The 20591-nt window shown below is 34.7% G+C and overlaps 1 protein-coding gene and 1 non-coding gene across 2 annotated transcripts; one reads left to right on the top strand and one right to left on the bottom strand.

The window, feature by feature from the left end:
* Nucleotides 1-4557: 4557 nt before the first annotated feature.
* On the bottom strand, nucleotides 4558-4664 carry LOC112491134 (small nucleolar RNA R71). The gene has a single exon (XR_007242354.2). It is a non-coding gene; the product is annotated as a small nucleolar RNA R71 (small nucleolar RNA).
* A 14860-nt stretch (nucleotides 4665-19524) lies between these two features.
* Nucleotides 19525-20055, top strand: LOC107435964 (receptor-like protein 33). Its single transcript, XM_060815834.1, has one exon. It carries the CDS (start codon nucleotides 19525-19527, stop codon nucleotides 20053-20055), a length of 531 nt encoding a protein of 176 aa, XP_060671817.1.
* The last annotated feature ends 536 nt before the right edge of the window (nucleotides 20056-20591 follow it).

Raw genomic sequence — 20591 nt, 5'->3', positions numbered from 1 at the left:
ACTACAAGCATAGCTACGTCATGCATGGTTGGAATTGCTACAAGTTGAATCTCCAAAGATAAAATGCATTTTTTTATTGGTCACCCTGTTTGTTTCCCTTTTATGCCTATGTAGTTGATCATCACCATTTATTTGTCTATCACAAACTTTATGAATACCACTTCTCTCATTTTGGTTTCCGTTTTCAATTACAAATTAGCATAGATATCCTTTGCATATCAGGTCCTTAATTTCATCTTCTAGGTTTAAATATCTATTAGTAGTGTGACCATGATCATTGTCAAAAAAGGAGTATTTTCCACAATCTTTGACCGCAAAATTCGTAACAGATTGTTCATCCATTTCAATAAGTTTTGATTCTTGATTTGCTTTAGAACTTGATTACATGAAGTATTAAGGTGTATACCTTTGGAAATGAGGATATTAAACATGTGGCAGTCTCTGAGCAAATGGTTGGATATTGACCTTCTTTTTGTTACTATTTTGATTTAGTTTTCCTTTCTTTTTGTTAAGTTAGTTTTTTGTATATTGATAATTTTTCATGAGTCAAAACACTGTGTTGTAAAGTATTTGTATCAATCACTACCAGAGCATGAAGAACAAATCTCTATCAGCAATGGAAAGTGACCTAAAGACCAATTCCTTATTATTAAGTGGTTAGGCACACACGTTTTTCGCATAGTACTTTTGCAGATAAATCCAAGTTTAAATGATAAATCAAAGTTTATTTTTTTACTGTTTTTTATATTTTTACTTAGGTTTACACTTTGAGTATTTCAACTTGGGCTTAAAATAATTTTCATAATTTTTTGGAAATTAGAATATTAATTTTGACAAGTTTGAATGTCGTTGGAATGATGCTAAGGCATCATTTATTGGAACGAAGCTAAGACGTTGTTAGAACAACATTCTGCCATTGTCAATTTCTAGTTGTTGGATCTATGTATTCAAACAACGTCTGGACATGTATCATTTTTTGGTTTGACTTTGTAAACATTGTTTAAACAATCTCCTATATTATTTGAACAACATCCCCGGATTTCTAAAAAAGTCATTTTTATTCTTGGGTTTGAGTGGAGAAAAAGAGGAGACACGCCACCATTTTTGCTCCCTCAACTTTCTTATAGATTTTAGAGTTTTAAGCTTAAAAATCAATCCTAACCAGTTATTGTTGATTATCTTGATGCTGTATTGATTTTTCTCCCATTGATATTTAGTTTATTTAAGTTTTGATTATTAGGTTTCTTTATTTTTATTTTCCCACTTAGTGTGAGAAACGCATGGGATTTTTTCATCTTCCAAGCACCCCAAAACAAATTTTCTACATCATATTTGTGTTGTTTTCTGGGATTTGTTATGATGAAGCTTGGAGGAGTTTCCTTTGCAAGAAAGATAGTTGCAATAGTAGTGTTGGTGTACCCTTGCGAGGAAGACCCTGGCGACGATCGTTGTGGTTTAGTCCATTGCGAGGAAGGCTTTGATGATGGGGCTTCAAAGTCATCCTTGCCAGGAGTGGTCATTACAGTGGTCTGGGCTTAAGGCCACTTTGTCCAATAGTTAGGAAATCGAGTCACTCCACCATCATAGTAGTTGGGAATATCAATGTTATTCCCGATACTTAGGACATGACTTTATGATTCTATAATTTGCCTTTCATAGTAGACTTCAGTTTAGTGGTGGTGGTTGGTGACTCTGGTTTTTCCCTTATAGGGTTTCTATGTAAAAATCTATTTTGTTGATTATTTTATTTTAGTTTTTTGTAATTTACATTTGTATATTATTGTTTTTGATATATCTATTTTGGAAGGATTGATGCATCAATTGCTAAAAAATATATAAACTATGAACTTGTAGTTTAAGGGAATAACAGATATGAATTGAAGTAGGCATAGGTTTTTGCAGGTTCGTATTTTATCATCAGTGTTAAACACATAATTTTAAATTGTCAAGAGCCTATCCAATCACCACCAACACCCCCCCTTCCTTCTAGGCCCATTCCTCACTTTCACTTTCGATCACAATTTTTGCTTCACTTCCTTATATTTTCCCTTTTTACTTGACAATCTCATCCACATTGATGAATCTTTATGCTATATTTAGCAGATTATGGAAGTTCCTTAGAGAAAACTTACCTAAAATCCATAGAAGGTTCTCATTACTAATGATTGTCATTATCTTTGCTGGTGCTATCTAGTTGCTATAGTCCTATACTTGGGCTGCTTTCAATGTTGAAGCATGAAATATATTATTTTAATTAGTCTTCATCCTTTTGTTTGAGTGCCAAAATGTTGGTAATAGGTTTCTTCAACGCTTCTCCTCTAACAAATTCAGCAGAAAATATTAGACTCAATTAAGAAAATGTATTGATGGATGTAGGTTTCAACTGTCTAAACCATTTGATAGTTACTCTAAATAGTATAAAGGGAAAGACTCGACACATGACCAAGTTGCTAATCTTGTTGAAATCCATCAATTCACGAAATGATTTGAAATGTTTAATTGTGTCACCAACACCATTATACATAATAGTGGATGGTAGTAGAAACAGTGATGGAGGTTTTTATGCAAGATCACATTTATGAATGGAGATTCAATTTCTGCAATATCTAGTTCATTGATTTTAGATCAACATTTAACATGAGGTTTTAAATTTTCTCCTTTATTTGTTTTATGTCTTCTTGTTCACTTTTTGGTGGTTCAGGTTCCACCATAGAGATTCTAGATCCTTCATTAAGAACATGTCATCTGGTCTTTAAACGATGATAAAAGTTTGATCTTTCTAAATTTTGTTTGGTTCCAATTGACTATAATTATCTATCTTCTTTCAAGATTGTATGGTGGATCATTAGTTTCTCTTGCATTGTTAAGAGCTTTTTCACCCTGCTCATTTTGATCCAATAGTGGTTATTTACAATTAAGGTACGCTTTAGTAGAACCTTCATGTTTTGGTCACGATCACCCATGTAATTCTCCAAATAGTTGATCAAGCCATATAAGTATGTTTTAGCGATTTTTTCTTTTTAGGTACAAGAGGATTTTTTCTTTATAGGCCGGAAGGAATAAATTAGGTTATGTGAATATTATCAATTGTGAGTGGAAACTACTTTTGATTAATTTTGTGATTAAATGTGGTTAACAAAATTACCAGTTAATTAAATTCACATATTTAAGTAATTAAATTGGAATAGTTAGTGGTGAAATCAAATGCCCTAGTATTCATAATTATTCAATTCTCTCTCTTACTTGAAATTGATCTAATTTTAATTGATTGCTTTTGTTTAATTTAGTTTATTTAGTTTTCAATTGCCGTCTTAAATTTTAGTTCAAATATTATCAAAACCTAATTATCTTTGGTACTTAATACTTAATCCCTTGGGTACGACAACCCTATTTTTCCACTTTATTACTTGAAAACGATTCGTGCACTTGCGAGTTGATTTTACACATCAAGTTTTTGGCACTGTTGCCGGGGATTAAGGCATTAATATTAATTCGGATTGGGTTTAGTTGTACTTTGATCATTGTTTTCTTATTTCAAATTTTTATATTTGTTTATTAATTTTGGTTTTAGTGTTACATGCTAGGGTTTTAATTCTTTGCTTGTTTGGCCAACTTGCTTTGAATTTTTAATACTTATTTTGTGGTACTTGAAACCAAAATTGTGTTTTTAATTTATTGGTGCTTAGGTTACAAGTCTAGCATACTTAGGGATTTTATTATTATTTTTTATTTGTTTGGTTGAATAAGATTAGGTTTAGCTTACTTTTAGTTGAAATTTTAGTTTGGCATAATTGTTTACTTTAAAAGCATACCTGCACAAAAGGGTTTAATTTTTTGCATTCTATTCATTTGGTTCATTATTTCCTAGAGTGATTTTCATTTATCTTTTAGTTAAGTGTTAGTTTGTTTTTCTTTATTGCTAATTGATTTTAATTGTTAGATTAGTTAGCAACATTAGAATTCTAATAATTTTTTTTCTTGTTCAATTTTCTAATTTTCTTTCTAATTTATTTTACTTGCTCTCTTTTTAGGAATTAGGTGTTGTGTATAAGTCATAGTGGTGATCAAGAGTTCAAGGAGGAAGTTGACTTAGAAAATAAACCAGCACCTAGAAAACAAGCCATAAGGGGTACTTGGGTACGTATAGACCAAGGAACTCAAGAAGGTGCAATGGCCAACCAAAGAGAAGATGATTTGCCCATATGCGAGTATGCTGCTCACAAGAAAGTTGGTGATTTGTCTTGCATAAGGAGACCACCCATTGAAGCAAACAATTTTAAAATTGAAGCATCTACTACTTCTTTGCTTAATAATGTTCAATTTTGTGGTTTGCCTCATGAAGATCCAAACATGCATATTTCTAGTTTTCTTCAATTGTGTGATATGTCTAAACAAAATGGTGTTTCTGATGATGCTTTTCGATTAAGACTTTTTCCTTGGTCTCTTAGAGACAAGGCAAAACTGTGGTTAAATTCTGCACCTGCAGGTACTATCACTACATGGGATGCTATGGAAGCAAAATTCCTAGACAAATTTTTTCCTCCATCAAAGACCGCAAAATTGAAAAGTGATATAAACAATTTTTGTCAATGGGACCAAGAGACTTTGTATGATGCATGGGAGTGCTTCAAGGAACTATTAAGAAGATGCCCACACCATGGTTTTCCAACATGGATACAAGTACAAATTTTCTATAATGGTCTAGATTATGGTAACAAACAATTGGTAGATGCAGCTGCAGGAGGTTCTTTAATGAAGAAGAGGCAATCAGAAGCATTTAAATTAATTGAAGAGATGACCCATAATAACTACCAATATCCAAGTGAGAGGAGACTAAATGGAAGAAGTCAAGTAAAGGTCGTGGAAGACGTTGATATTAACAACTTAGGAGCTCAACTTGCAACCCAATTTATGAAGACCTTGAACACTCAATTTGGTCAAATAGGGGTGAATTCTATCCAATCTACTAATAATTTTTTATTTTGTGATTTATGTGGTGCTCATAATCATAAGAGTGTGGATTGCCAAGTTGGAAATCCCTTTGCTTCTGATGATGTTAATTTTGTAGGGAACTTCCAAAAGCAACAAAACAATCTATATTCTAACACATATAATCCAGGATGGAGGAACCACCCAAATTTTTCATGGTCTAACAACAACCAGCAAGGATCTAATCAAGGACAAAGTGGAGGGTTTCAAAGACAACAATTCCAATCTTCATTCTACCAAAAGCCGCAACTTGCACATCAAAATCAAAATTCTTCTCAAGCTTAAACGCAATTTTCTTCACTTGAACAATCCTTGCAAGAGTTATCTAATAATACTAATTCTTTCATGCAGAGAACTGAGCAACAATTGACAAACCATAGTCAAATATTCAACAACCAAATGGCTACAATCAAAAGCTTGGAGAACCAAATAGGTCAATTAGCAACTCAATTCCAAAGAAGTCAAGGAACTTTGCCAAGCCAAACGGAGAAGAACCCAAAGGAGCAGGTTCAAGCCATTACATTAAGAAGTGGAAAGCAAGTAGCCGGGCCTAAAGAAAGTGACAAATGGATGGTAATTCTTGATGATGAAGATGAGGAAAGCCCTATAGACTCAACATCACACTTGGTCACACATGACAACTCAAAATCAAATGTGGAGCATAATGAGGCTTATAGGAGAAAAGATGAAGGTTTAAGTGATGCCATGAAGTCTCCACCAACAAAGTACATACCACCACATGTAAGAGAGGCCGAGAGCTCACCAACTGGATCAAAGAAAGTTGAACCAACACCTTACCTAACCAAACCTATTGACAAGCACAACGAAAATGAGGAGAAGAATCAAGCCTACAAGAAAACCCCACCTCCACCTTTCCCATCTAGGTTTAGGAATGCAAAGGTAGATAATCAATTTACAAAGTTTCTTGATGTATTTAAGCAATTGCATGTAAATATCCCTTTCATAGATGCCTTAGAACAAATGCCTTCCTATGTTAAGTTTTTTAAGGAGATATTGTCAAACAAGAGGAGGTGGGAGAATTATGAGTTAGTAGCTTTGAGTGAGGAGAGTAGTGCTAGGTTACACCATAGGATTCCACCCAAGTTAAAAGATCCGGGAAGCTTTGATATCCCGTGTAACATTGGACATTATAATTTTATGGCTCTTTGTGATCTAGGTGCTAGCATTAATTTGATGCCATATAGCATTTACAGGAAGCTTGGAGTGGGAGATGTGAAACCTACCACAGTGACTCTTCAAATGGCAAATCGAAGCATCAAAAGGCCAAGGGGAATATTGAAGGATGTACTTGTAAAAGTAAACAAGTTCATATTCCCTGCAGACTTTGTGATACTTGATATGGAGGAAGATGACAACATTCCAATCATTCTTGGAAGACCATTTCTTGCAACCGGATGTGCCCTAATTGATGTACAACAAAGGCAAGTAACCCTTAGAGTACTCAATGAGGAGGTAAGTTTTCAAATCCCTAATGTTGTTGAATTTCCTAATCTTGATGAAATTTCTTGCTGCTTTCTTGTCGATGCATGTGATGAATTGGTAAATGATATGGCAAAGGAAAGTAATTCGGATCCCTTAGGATTGAGTGAGTTATTTGGACCATGTACAGAAGAAGAAAAACAAGAGTGTAACATCATAGATATAGCCACCCACTATGAGGTAGATTATGTTGGAAAGTTTGAGGATTTAGGTGAGAGTGGACCTAGAAAGATACCGAGTTTGGAGCACCCACCTATAATTGATTTGAAGCCACTACCTAGTCATTTAAAATATGCTTTTCTAGGATTTAATAATACCCTTCCGGTAATAATTTCATTCGCCCTTAGTGAGGACCAAGAAGCCAAACTTTTAGAAGTTTTAAGAGAACATAAAACTGCACTAGGTTGGACTATAGCTGATATTAAGGGTATTAGCCCCTCTATTTGTATGCACAAAATACTTATGGAGGAAGACCATAAACCGACTGTAGAACATCAAAGGAGGCTTAATCCTAATCTTAAGAAAGTGGTTCATGGTGAGATTTTAAAGCTTTTAGATGCCGGGATTATCTATCCTATTTCGGATAGTAATTGGGTAAGTCCTATTCAAGTAGTTCCTAAGAAAGGTAGGATGACTGTGCAAGAGAATGATAAGAGTGAGCTTATTCCTACTAAGTTAGTTACTGGGTGGAGAGTGTGTATTGATTATAAGAAGCTTAATAAGGCCACTAGAAAAGACCATTTTCCTTTGCCATTCATTGATCAAATGTTAGAAAGGTTAGCCGGTAAGGAATATTATTGTTTTCTAGATGGTTATAGCGGTTACAATCAAATAGCTATTGCCCCTGATGATCAAGAAAAGACTACTTTTACTTGTCTTTATGGAACTTTTGCCTATAGAAGGATGCCTTTTGGTTTATGCAATGCACCTGCAACCTTTCAAAGGTGTATGATGTCCATCTTTTCGAATATGGTAGAAGATATCATTGAAATTTTTATGGATGATTTTAGTGTATTTGGTGATTCTTTTACCTCTTGCTTGCAAAATTTATCTAGGGTTCTTCTAGGTGTAAAGAAACGAATCTTGTGCTTAATTGGGAAAAATGTCACTTTATGGTTCAAGAGGGCATAGTTTTAGGTCATAAGGTTTCTAAAAGGGTAATTGAGGTAGATAAAGCTAAAATAGAAGTTATAAAGAATTGCCTCCACCTACTTCAATAAAAGGTATTAGGAGTTTTCTTGGGCATGCGGGCTTTTATAGGAGATTTATTAAGGATTTTTCCAAGATAACTAAACCTCTTTGTAACTTGTTGAATAAAGATGTTCCCTTTGTTTTTGATGATGAATGCATGCATGCTTTTAATCTTTTGAAAGAAAAATTAATATGTGCTCCCATTATGTGTACTCCTAATTGGAATCTACCTTTTGAAATTATGTGTGATGCTAGTGATTATGCTATAGGAGCTGTTTTAGGACAAAGGAAAGATAAAAAACTGCATGTTATTTATTAGACAAAGGAAAGATAAAAAACTGCATGTTATTTATTATGCTTCTAGAACTTTGAATGATACTCAACTTAATTATGCTACTACTGAGAAAGAGATGCTTGCCATTGTCTTTGCTTTTGATAAGTTTAGAGCATATTTGTTAGGTTCTAAGACCATTGTCTATACCGATCATAGTGCAATTAAGTACCTCATGAGTAAGAAAGAGTCTAAACCTAGGTTAATTAGATGGGTTTTGTTACTTCAAGAGTTTGACTTAGAAATTTTGGATAAAAAAGGAGTAGAAAACCTAGTAGCTGATCACTTGTCTAGGTTGGAATTGAGTGAGGAAAAAGAAGAAAGAGATATAGAAAAGTGTTTTCCAGATGAGAAAGTGTTTAAGGTTGATGGTATGTTTCATGTACCTTGGTATGCTGACATTGTTAATTATTTGGTTACTAATGTTATGCCGCCTAGTTTGGAAAAACCATATGAAAAGCATAAGTTTCTTAAGGAAAGTAGGTATTACTTTTGGGATGACCCCTATCTTTTTAAGAAGTGTGCCGATGGTATAATTAGGAGGTGTCTTGCTAGAGAAGAGACAATGTCCATTATTAAAAGTTGTCATTCTAGTGAGTATGGGGGGCATTTTGGGACTAGAAAAACCATAGCAAAAATTTTAAATTCTGGATTTTATTGGCCATCTATGTTTAAAGATACTAATATTTATGTGCAAGGGTGTGATAGGTGCCAGAGAACCGGGAACGTATCAAGGAAGAATGAGATGCCTTTGAAGAATATCCTTGAGGTAGAATTGTTTGATGTTTGGGGTATTGATTTCATGGGTCCTTTTCCTTCTTCTTGTGGTAATAAATATATTTTAGTTGCTGTGGATTATGTTTCTAAAAGGGTTGAAGCTAGTGCACTACCTACTAATGATGCACGAGTTGTAGTAAAATTTTTTAAAAAATACATTTTTACTAGATTTGGTACACCCCGAGCAATCATTAGTGATGGTGGCACTCATTTTTGCAACAAACAATTTGAATCCCTTCTTGCTAAATATGGTGTTAGACATAAAATTGCTACTCCTTACCACCCACAAACTAGTGGGCAAGTAGAAATTTCAAACAGGGAAATAAAGAGGATTTTGGAGAAGACGGTCAATGCTTCAAGAAAGGATTGGAGCTTAAAGCTAGATGATGCACTTTGGGCATACCGGACCGCCTATAAGACCCCCATTGGTACTTTTCCGTATAAACTGGTTTTTGGTAAGGAATGTCATCTTCCCGTGGAATTAGAGCATAAAGCATATTGGGCAACCAAGTTTCTCAATTTTGATCAAGAGGCTGTGGGCAAGAATAGGCTATTGCAATTGGATGAACTTGAAGAATTTAGGATGGATGCTTTCGAGAATGCAAAGATTTACAAAGAAAAGACAAAGAGATGGCACGACAAGATGATTAAAAAGAGAAACTTTCATGTTGGACAAAAGGTACTTCTTTATAACTCTAGACTTAAATTGTTTCCAGGTAAATTAAGATCAAGATGGAGTGGATCATATGATATTGTACAAATTTTTCCAAGTGGAGCAATTGAAATCACCAAACTGGGACATGAAAGTTTTAAGGTGAATGGGCAGGGGTTGAAGCCATATTATGAAGGTGGAGTGCTTGAAACTAGCCTCTACTTGGATGATCTTAATTAAGTTAAAGGAAGGAGTCAAGCTAATGACTTTAAACAAGCGTTCTTGGGAGGCAACCCAAGTTTCTTTCTTTGCCTTATATTTATCTATTTATTTTAGTTGTTTTTAGTTGTTTTCTTGTTTTTAGGTTGTTTTGATGTGTTTTGTTTGAGTTTTTACAAGGTTTTAAGATGTTTAGGTGTAAAAGAGCAAAAGACGAATGTTGAGAATTTCAAGTCTAAAGTTAGGTTTTTGGAGTATCACCACCTTGAATATGCATTGGAGTACATCAAATTGTATGGATACATGCCCTTCTTTTTGGCCACATGGTCTGTAGGGAAAATGCAACATGTAGGTTTTTCTCAAGTTTTCACATTACGAGGAACATTCCATGTCTTCAAAGGGGAGTATTCTTTACCTTTTATTTCCTTTTGCTTTATTTTATGTTTTTCACAATGAAGACATTGTTCATTTTAAGTTTGGGGGTGAAAAGCATGCTTTGCATCTTTTAAATCTTGTCCATTTAAGTGTTTTTATAAGTTTTCAAAAATGTTAGTTTTAGTTTTTATTTTCCTTCATTATTAAAAAAAAAAATTCTTTTTGTGGTGTTTTCTTAAGTACTTTAATGAGCCAATTGATGGAATTTGGTGTAGGTTTATGTTGTTGTACCCTAGAGCACAATCATTCAAGGTGTTAGTCAAGAATGATTGTTGTTGGTTCTTGGTTCTTGGTTCTTGGTTCTTGATTTTGTTTTTTTTTTTTTTTTTGGGTTTGTTTAGGTTTTGTTTCTGGTTTTAATGGAGGTTTATGGTTCTTGAGAAGGTTGTTAGCTTTTGGGAAGAAGAAGAAACCAAAAATGTAGTAGTTGAGAGAGAGAGAGCCAAAAATGTTGTTTTTCAAAATCTGTTTTTGAATATTTTCTTTCTCAACGTTTTTCATTACAATTTTCATACTTTTAAATACATCAAAAAGACAATAAGGCATGCTGCCATATTGAGCAATAAATACAAAAGCATTAAAAGTAACCAACCAAGCCAAACTACCTCAACTAACTCTAATCAATGTGCTGGGCATGCAAGAAACCTTCTTTAATGGGCAGTTCAGCTTGTCTAAGGCATTTGAATTTCAAAACCAGCTCCATTTGACTTGAAAATTGGAGGGAAGCCTTTTGGAATATTAAAATATGTTCTACCCAAAAAACAGATAAAACAAAGTCCATTTACCCATTCAAAAGTAATCAAACCCGAGGCAGTTTTGCCCAGTTTTCTGGGCAACAACACTGCATAAAGGTCAGATTGTTTTGGGCTTAACTCAGCCTTCCCAGCTCCAAATTGGGCCATTCTTTTTGTTGCTGCTTCCTCTGCATATCTAGTTTATCATAACCAAAATTCAGGTCTAAATACCAAACCTACTTCAAACGGTATCCAAGGAAGTGGACTTATGTTGCTGGAAATACAATTCCAGCAACTAGACAATAAAGGCCTTAAGCTAGATAATGAGCTTAGGGCATTACAAAAAGGATATTGTTCTTGAACATTACAAGATAAAATAAAATGCATAAACATAAACAATGTTTGGTCTTTGATGTTGCAAAACAAAGAGTGCAAGTGTAACCGAACTACCTTGCACATTGTGGCAAGATCACCACATTTCAACACTCCTCCTTGGTGTTCTTGCTTCAAATATTTAGAAGCTTCCTCAAGGTCTCAAATCTTGCTTTTGGAAGTGGCTTGGTGAAGAAATCTGCAAGGTTATCTTCCGTCTTGATATATTCCAAGCTTACTTCTCCATTTTCTTCAAACTCCCTCAAAGAGTGATACTTCACCGGTATGTGTTTTGTCCTTCCATGTTGAACGGGGTTCTTGGCTATTGATATGGCTGAAGTGTTGTCACATTTGATGATGGTTGAACCCTCTTGAGGATAACCAAGGTCCTCCAATAATTTCCTAAGCCAAATGCATTGATTTGCACATGAAGAGCAAGCAATGTACTCGGCTTCGGCGGTGCTTTGAGCGGTTGTTGCTTGCTTCTTTGCATTCCATGAGAATGGTCCACTACCAAGTGAGAAAAGATACCCCAAAGTGCTCTTCATATCATCCAAGCATCCAGCCCAATCACTATCCGAGTAGGCCATTAATCTCATCACATATTGCCTATCATACCAAACTCCAAAGTCTTGTGTTACTTTTAAGTATCTAAGAATTCTTTTGGCACCTACAAAATGATTTTGGGATGGTGCTTGCATATATCTAGACAAAACACATGTGGCATGCATAATATCCGGTCTTGATGAACATACATAGAGCAAACTTCCTATCATGCTTCTATATAGGATCGGGTTTACCTTTGGTGTGCCATCATCCTTCTTGTATTTGTCTCCTTGGCTCATTGGTGTTGACATTGGCTTGCATTCATCAAGGTTGAACTTTTTCAAAAGATCTTTGATGTATTTCTCTTGAGATATGAAAATACCCCTAGAGCATTGCATCACTTCCATTCCAAGGAAGTAATTCATTTCACCAAGGCTTGACATGTCAAACTCTTTTTCAAGTTCATTTTTTAAAACTTCCACATTCTACAAATCATCCACATAGAGTGAGATAACAATCATGCCTTCTTCATTCCTTATGTATAGTGTTGGCTCATTTGGACTCCTCCTAAAGCCTTGGTAGGTCAAGTAACCATCAATCTTGCCATACCAAGCCCTAGGTGCTTGCTTTAACCCGTAAAGTGCCTTGTGTAGATGGTAGACTTTGTCCTCATGTCCTTGAACAATGAAGCCCTCGGGTTGCTTGACATAAACCTCATCTTGAAGTACACCATTCAAGAAAGCCGACTTTACATCAAGGTGGTACACCTTCCATGACATTGAGGCCGAGATGGATAGGATGAGCCTTATGGTCTCCATTCTTGCAACCGGTGCAAAAGTCTCTCCATAATCTACACCCGCTTGTTGTGCATAGCCTTTTGCCATAAGCCTTGCCTTGTGCTTGCATATTGTTCCATCCGAGTTGAACTTGGTCCTAAAGATCCACTTTACACCAATTGGTTTCTTGTTTTTAGGTTTAGAAACCAAAGACCAAGTTTCATTCTTTTCTATCATATCCATTTCGGTTTGCATGGCCTCCATCCACTCTTTCTTTTGCATAGCTTCTTGAGCATTGGTAGGATCACTCAAGGCAACATTGCACCTTTCATATATTTCAAGCAATGGCCTTTCTCCTCTAACACCATCTCCAATCTCCAATTCGGCTCCAATGGTCTCAAGTGCATCCTCCTCATCATCTTCATTTTCTTCATTGTCATTGTCATTGGTTTCTTCTTCTCCATCATCCAACCGAGCATTATCTTCATGGACAAGAAGCTCCTCCTTTGTCCAATCCCAAACATCATCTTCATCAATCCTCACATCCCTTGTTACCACAAGTTTCTTGGTTTTCAAGTTGAAAACCGTAAAACCTTTGGTAACCTCACTAAAGCCGACCAAGATGCCCACATTTGCCCTTTTGTCAAGCTTGTCTCTCATGTGTGGATGAACATGAAGAAAACAAACACTTCCAAAGATTTTTATGTTGTCCAAAGATGGTTTTTCTCCATACCATATCTCATAGGGTGTCTTGGACTCATTGGCTTTGGTGTATGCTCGATTTTGGATGTAGCTAGCCGTGTATATGGCTTCGGCCCAAAACTTCTTTGGCATGTTCTTCTCATGTATCATGCACCTTGCCATCTCCATCAAGGTCCTATTTTTCCTCTCACAAACACCATTTTGTTGTGGTGTGTATGGTGTTGTGAATTGATGCACCATTCCATTTTCTTTGCAAAAATCCTCCATAGCCAAACTTGTATATTCTCCACCATTGTCGGTTCTCAAGCACTTCATCTTTGCATTGCTTTGGGTTTCCACCATCTTCTTGAATTCTATGAACTTCTCAAGCACTTATGACTTGGTTGTTAGAAAATATACCCAACACATCCTTGAGTAGTCATCAATGAAGGTTAGGAAGTACTTACATCCTCCAATTGATGACAAACTCATTGGTCCACACACATCCGAATGGACTAGCTCAAGCTTCTCCTTAGCTCTCCATGAACCGGCTTTAGGGAATGGAAGTCGTGTGGATTTCCCTAGTTGGCATACATCACATAGGCTTTTCATCTCCTCAATATTTGGCATGTCCTTCATAATGGCATTGGTGTTTTTCATGGCACCATAGCTAGAATGCCCAAGCCTTTTATGCCAAAGTTGAGAAATGGACTCCACTTTGGTTTTTAAGGCTTGTTCATTCTTAACTAGGTCCAATCTATAGCTTTTGTCCTTTAATGGTATCTTAAACATCTCATTACCACAAGCATCATATATGATACATCCATCTTTTGCAAAATTTAAAGCAAAGCCTCTTTCTACCAATTGTGCTACACTAAGCAAGTTTTCACCCAAACTAGGAACATATAGCACATCTTTTATAATTTTGGTACCTTCCTTGGTGTTCAAGCACACATCTCCTTTGCCTTCTACTTTCATGAACCGGCCATCACCAATCTTCACTTTGGTTTTGTAGTTTCGGTCAAGCTCCACAAAGCCATCCTTTTGGAAACTCATGTGGTGTGAGCAACCATTATCCACAAGCCAACCGAGACCACTACTTGTGGCTTTAAGGCATGTGGCCACAAATAGGTTCTCGGCTTCTTCATTAACCACATTGGCTTGTTCTCTCCTTTGCTTGCATACTTTGGCAATGTGGCCTTTTCCTCCACATCTTTCACAAGATGCATCCAGCCTCCAAAAACACTTGGATGGTGGATGTCCAAGCTTCTTGCAATGAGGGCCTCGGTTTTGATGGCTTTGTTGTTGTTGTTGTTGATTCCATCCATTTTTGTTGTTGTTTGTGTTGTTGTTGGTTGTAAAACCGGTTTGGGTGGTGTTGTTGCTCTTCCTTCCTTTATTCTTCTTTTTGTTGCCGTGGCCACCATAGAATGCACTCTCTATGGTCTCCTCCTTTCTAATGGCTCTCCTTTCTTCGGTTGCTTGAAGAGCATTGATGAGCTCACTCAAGGTTATTTCACTAAGATTTCTAGATTCTTCAAGGGAGGAAATCTTAACTTCAAACCTTTCGAGTAAGCTCACCAATACTTTCTCTACTACCCTTTGATCGGTCAATTGCTCACCAAGGATCCGAATTTGATTTACCACTTTGAGCATCCTTTCCATGAAATCCTTGACAAGCTCATTCTCCTTCATCTTCAAGGTCTCAAACTCTCTTCTTAGGTTTAAAACTTACATTTGCCGAGTTCTAGTATTTCCATGGAACTCCTCTTGAAGCTTTATCCAAACCTCTCAAGCACTTGTGCATGACATTATCCTTGTAAAAATGGAATCACTCATGGAGGAGTGCAAGGTAGTGAGGGCCTTAAACCCCTTGGCAACTTCGGCCTCATGTGCATTTCTTTGTGCTTGGGTTGCATTAGCTCTCAACTCTTCCACTACATAACCTTCTTCTATGACTTCCCATAAACCAAAGGGTTGAAGGTAGGCTTTCATTTTTATACTCCAAATGGAATAGTTTTGGCCTTCAAACTTAGGTGGTGTTGGGGTTGCAAAGGCTTGTGAAGCCATTTGAAAAAATGGTTTTTGAAAAGTTTTGAAAAATGGACACAAGAACAAGCTCTCGGGTGGTGGTGTTTTGGTGAGTTTCAACTAGTCTTTTTGGGTGGTTTTGGTTTCGGTTGGAAGGCTTTAGGTAGGGGATCCTCTCACAAATAAAATGGTCTAGGTTGAAAGCTCACAAGGTCCTAATAAATTACACTATGCTCTAATACCATGATGGAATTTGGTGTAGGTTTATGTTATTGTACCCTAGAGCACAATCATTCAAGGTGTTAGTCAAGAATGATTGTTGTTGGTTCTTGGTTCTTGATTCTTGATTTTGTTTTTTTTTTTGGGTTTGTTTAGGTTTTGTTTCTGGTTTTAATGGAGGTTTAGGGTTCTTGAGAAGGTTGTTAGCTTTTGGGAAGAAGAAGAAACCAAAAATGTAGTAGTTGAGAGAGAGAGAACCAAAAATGTTGTTTTTCAAAATCTGTTTTTGAATATTTTCTTTCTCAACGTTTTTCATTACAATTTTCATACTTTTAAATACATCAAAAATACAATAAGGCATGCTGCCATATTGAGCAATAAATACAAAAGCATTAAAAGTAACCAACCAAGCCAAACTACCTCAACTAACTCTAATCAATGTGCTGGGCATGCAAGAAACCTTCTTTAATGGGCAGTTCAGCTTGTCTAAGGTATTTGAATTTGAAAACCAGCTCCATTTGACTTGAAAATTGGAGGGAAGCATTTTTGAATATTAAACTATGTTCTACCCAAAAACCAGATAAAACAAAGGCCATTTACCCATTCAAAAGCAATCAAACCCGAGGCAGTTTTGCCCAGTTTTCTGGGCAACAACACTGCATAAGGGTCAGATTGTTTTGGGCTTAACTCAGCCTTCCTAGCTCCAAATTGGGCCATTCTTTTTGTTGCTGCTTCCTCTGCATATCTAGTTTATCATATCCAAAATTAAGGTCTAAATACCAAACCTACTTCAAACGGCATCCAAGGAAGTGGACTTATGTTGCTGGAAATACAATTCCAGCAACTAGACAATAAAGGCTTTAAGCTAGATAATGAGCTTAGGGCATTACAAAAAGGATATTGTTCTTAAACATTACAAGATAAAATAAAATGCATAAACATAAACAATGTTTGGTCTTTGATGTTGCAAAACAAAGAGTGCAAGTGTAACCGAACTACCTTGCACATTGTGGCAAGATCACCACATTTCAACACCAATGATAAGACTATGATTGAAAATAAATTGGTTTTTAGATGGTGGATTTGTTTTTGTGTATGCCTAAATGCTTGAATTCACATATTGGTACTTTCAATAAATTTTGAGCACATAATCAATAATGCATAATTTAAATTGTGTTTTGAAGAAGGTTTGCATGAATTAGAGTACTTTATTATTAATTGAACTCTAGAACTTGCTTGATTATTGCTTGAGCCGAAATCCTAGGTGAATGCATTACTAAGAACATGATTTAGGCCATCTTTGTTTAAGTTTGAGCCTTTCAAGCCAACCTAATACATTATCTTCCACTAGTACCTTATTTGAGCCTTTAGGATGCATAAAGATGTATTAGAGCCTTTTCTTCATTAAAGCACATTTGCTTACCCTTTTTTAGCCTTAAATTTCTTTTTCCTACCTTGAACATACTACAAAGAGAGCTTTAATTGAATTGATATGAATATATGCTTGTGAGCTTGTTTGAGTGTTGAAAAAAGAAAAAAAGGAAAAAAAAATAAAGTTTGGAGGTTAAGTATTTAGTGAATTTGGCTCTAGTATGCATTTTTGTGTAAATTGGAGGTTTGAATGTGCAATAAGAAGAAAAATAAGTTTGGGGGTTTAGTGGAAAAGAAAGAAAAAAGGAAAAAAAAAAAAGAAATGAAGAAAGAATATGTGTGATTTGAAGAATGTATGCACAATAAAAAGGAGAAAAAGGATATTGAAATTGAAGTTAAAATAAGAAAAGAAGTTCTAGTAAAGAAACAAATTTTACAAGTAATTTATTCATTGATATTTAATTTTAGCTTTCTTTCTTTGATTTATTATATCCTATCCTTTTCTTTCTTTAGCCTTATCCATTAGCCTTAACAATAGAAACCATGAAGTCCTAATGATTTAAGGTGGTGCGTTAACCTACATTAGTGGAGAGTGATAATTAAGTCAAGCATATGGTAGTTCACACGTTATTATCAACCTCTAATTCTTGTAAATTTATTCAAGCATATGATAATTAAGTGTATAAATTGATTTCCACACACACACATTGGAAGTATCATATATGTTGGATAGAATATAAGGTATTGAGTTACATAATTGCTTTGAAACCATTTGAAAAGTCATATGTTATACAATCTTTGAGGCACCTCATTAAAGTATCTTATGTTCTTTAAATAAAATTTCATTTTCTTATTCTTTTTCTTTGCTAGGGACTAACAAATCTTAAGTTTGGGGGTATTTGTTAGGTCTAAAATATTGATGATTTTATGCCATATTTATAGCTTAATATTTGTTAGTTTGTGTTAATTTATTATGGAAAGATACTTAATTATGTATTTTTCTTAATCTAGGTAAAAGAGGAAGAATTTTAAGAAAACAACCATAAAAATGGATTCCTTGGGTTGAATTATGGTGGGAAGCAAGATTTGAGCTCGAACGGACTAAGCATTAAAAAGATTCCAAAAAGATACCTTGAAGATTTCATAAAGATTCTATCGGGAATTTCATGATGGAAGTGGATGTCATATGAATCATCACGATCTAAGGATTTCAAATGTCTCGTTATTTTTGGATTTTGAGGTGCGAGCAAAGAGTTATCATCATTTAAAGTTTAGAATTTATAAAAAAATAATATTCTAGTTAAATCTCCACCATTGATCAAAAGAGAGAATCAAGGCAATTTGAGGGCCAAGATAAAAACAAGTGGCAATAATTGGTTAATTTATCATTAATGAGGCACATATCATGTCACATGCTTCATTAAGGGTAAATTAGACTAATTAACTATTTTTTTAGGAGGAATTAGATAAAAGGAAAGTAGTAGAGAGCAAGTAATATCCAGTTTCCTTTTTACACATGAAATTCGTCCAACCCTTTTCATGGCCTAAAAAAGGTATCTTTTAACACTCCCACATTGAAAATAAAGAGAGAAAAAGATTTCCAAGGTCCTATATATATAGCCCCCACCACATTGAAGGAAGATATACAAGTTTAGAGAGTTATTTAAGAGCTTTTAGGAACCTTAAATAGAAACAAACCAAATTTTGGGAGTTTCTAAGATTCTCTTAAAGGTTCTAGGGTTTTAAAGTTTTAGAGTTTTAGAAGATCAATTGGAGAGCTTGGAGGAGGCAGAGAGACGTGGAAGGCTACGACTTTAAGAGCTCTTTGAGGAGAATTTCTTCAATAGTTTTTATTCTCTTTTCCTTTCTCTTTAATTGTGAATCTTATTATTTTTAATAATTATGGATATTGAAATTATTTTTACCATGAACTAATTTTCATATTTTTAATAATTATGGATGTTGAAATTATTTTTACCATGAACTAATTTTCATAGCTAGGGCTATGATGTAGCCCTAACTATGAAGGTTTAATTATTTTAATATATGTTGAGTTTTATTTAATTAGTAATATGTTTTGTTAATAAATCATTGGTATACTTAATGCTTTCATAGGCCGGAAGGAATGAAATGAATGATTTTAATAATATTTGAGCTTGGAAAAGGATAATATTATGGATCTCCAATGATTTACATGAATGCATAATTGATTGGAAAATAGTTATGTCTCATGCCATATTATTTGCTTAATCTATGCTTGATGAATTTGCATGATTTAATTTATAGGCCGGAAGGAATAAATTACGTTATGTGAATATTATCAATTGTGAGTGGAAACTACTTTTGATTAATTTTGTGATTAAATGTGGTTAACAAAATTACTAGTTAATTAAATTCACATATTTAAGTAATTAAATTGGAATAGTTAGTGGTGAAATCAAATGCCCTAGTATTCATAATTATTCAATTCTCTCTCTTACTTGAAATTGATCTAATTTTAATTGATTGCTTTTATTTAATTTAGTTTATTTAATTTTCAATTGCCATCTTAAATTTTAGTTCAAATATTATCAAAACCTAATTATCTTTGGTACTTAATACTTAATTCCTTAGGTACGACAATCCTATTTTTCCACTTTATTACTTGAAAACGAATCGTGCACTTGCGAGTTGATTTTACACATCAGTAAAGGATTGGAAATGAATTTGTTTGAGATCATCTTAACAATCTTCACTTCCATTGACCTCTCAAATAACATGCTCGAAGGAGAAATTCCCAGTAGCCTAGGAAATCTGCGGTCTTTAGTTGTGCTCAACCTGTCCAGCAACAGTTTTACAGGCATTATCCCATCATCTCTTGGAAATATGGGTGACCTCGAATCGTTGGATCTTTCTAAAAACAAGCTTTTTGGTAGAATCCCTCAACAATTGACAAAACTTACATTCCTCGAGTATTTAAATCTCTCCCAAAATCGACTCATAGGCCCAATACCACAGGGCAGACAGTTGGATACATTTTCAAGTTCCTCTTTTAAAGGAAACCCAGGTTTATGTGGCCCTCAGTTGTCAAAGAAGTGTGAAAACGTTGACACACCAATGTCTTGTCCAAGCAGAGAACTGGAATCCAAAGTTGGTTTTAGTTGGGAAGGAATAGCGATTGGATATGGATGTGGACTAGTGGTTGGACTGATCTGCGGACATGTCACCCTCTCAAGGACGAATTGGTTTTGAAGAAGTTTTGTGGGAACGTATATATCAATGCACATTTTTTGAGGTACTTTTTTTTTTATAAACAAGTAACATAAATAAAACCAGTCACTTGTGTAACAGTGAATATGCTAATTGTGTTAGTTTCCCATTATTAGTTATATATTGCAAAAATGTTTTTTATCAATCATTTTGTTTATATAGCAAATATGTTATTTATATCGTCACTTTTCATCATCGAATTTGATAATGTAGAAGCTAATGATACTAGTTCTTATGCAAGTGCTATAAGTTGTCATTTTTAATATAAAAAATGTTGTTTGTCACTAACAGAGTTTAATTTGCTAATGCTTTCTATTCACTTTCCTATATATATATATATATATATATATGTTTTAAAAGGTTAAAAAATTTAATAAAATCAATTATTAATTGAAGTGCCAGCAATGAGTTTTATTGGTGGTTGCACTTCGATTTGGACATTTTCTTATTTGTATGAGTCATTATTGTTTTGTATGGTTCATGGCTACTACATGTGCATTCATATATATATATATATA

The sequence above is a fragment of the Ziziphus jujuba genome, chromosome 3 (genome assembly GCF_031755915.1).
Source record: "Ziziphus jujuba cultivar Dongzao chromosome 3, ASM3175591v1".
Classification (NCBI taxonomy): domain Eukaryota; kingdom Viridiplantae; phylum Streptophyta; class Magnoliopsida; order Rosales; family Rhamnaceae; genus Ziziphus; species Ziziphus jujuba.
Note: the sequence above shows the minus strand (reverse complement) of the source record. Positions and strands in the feature narration are given on the sequence as shown.

Coding starts and splice junctions, on each gene's coding strand:
- LOC107435964 (XM_060815834.1), top strand. CDS start 19,525: ATGAATTTGTTTGAGATCATCTTAACAATCTTCACTTCCATTGACCTC.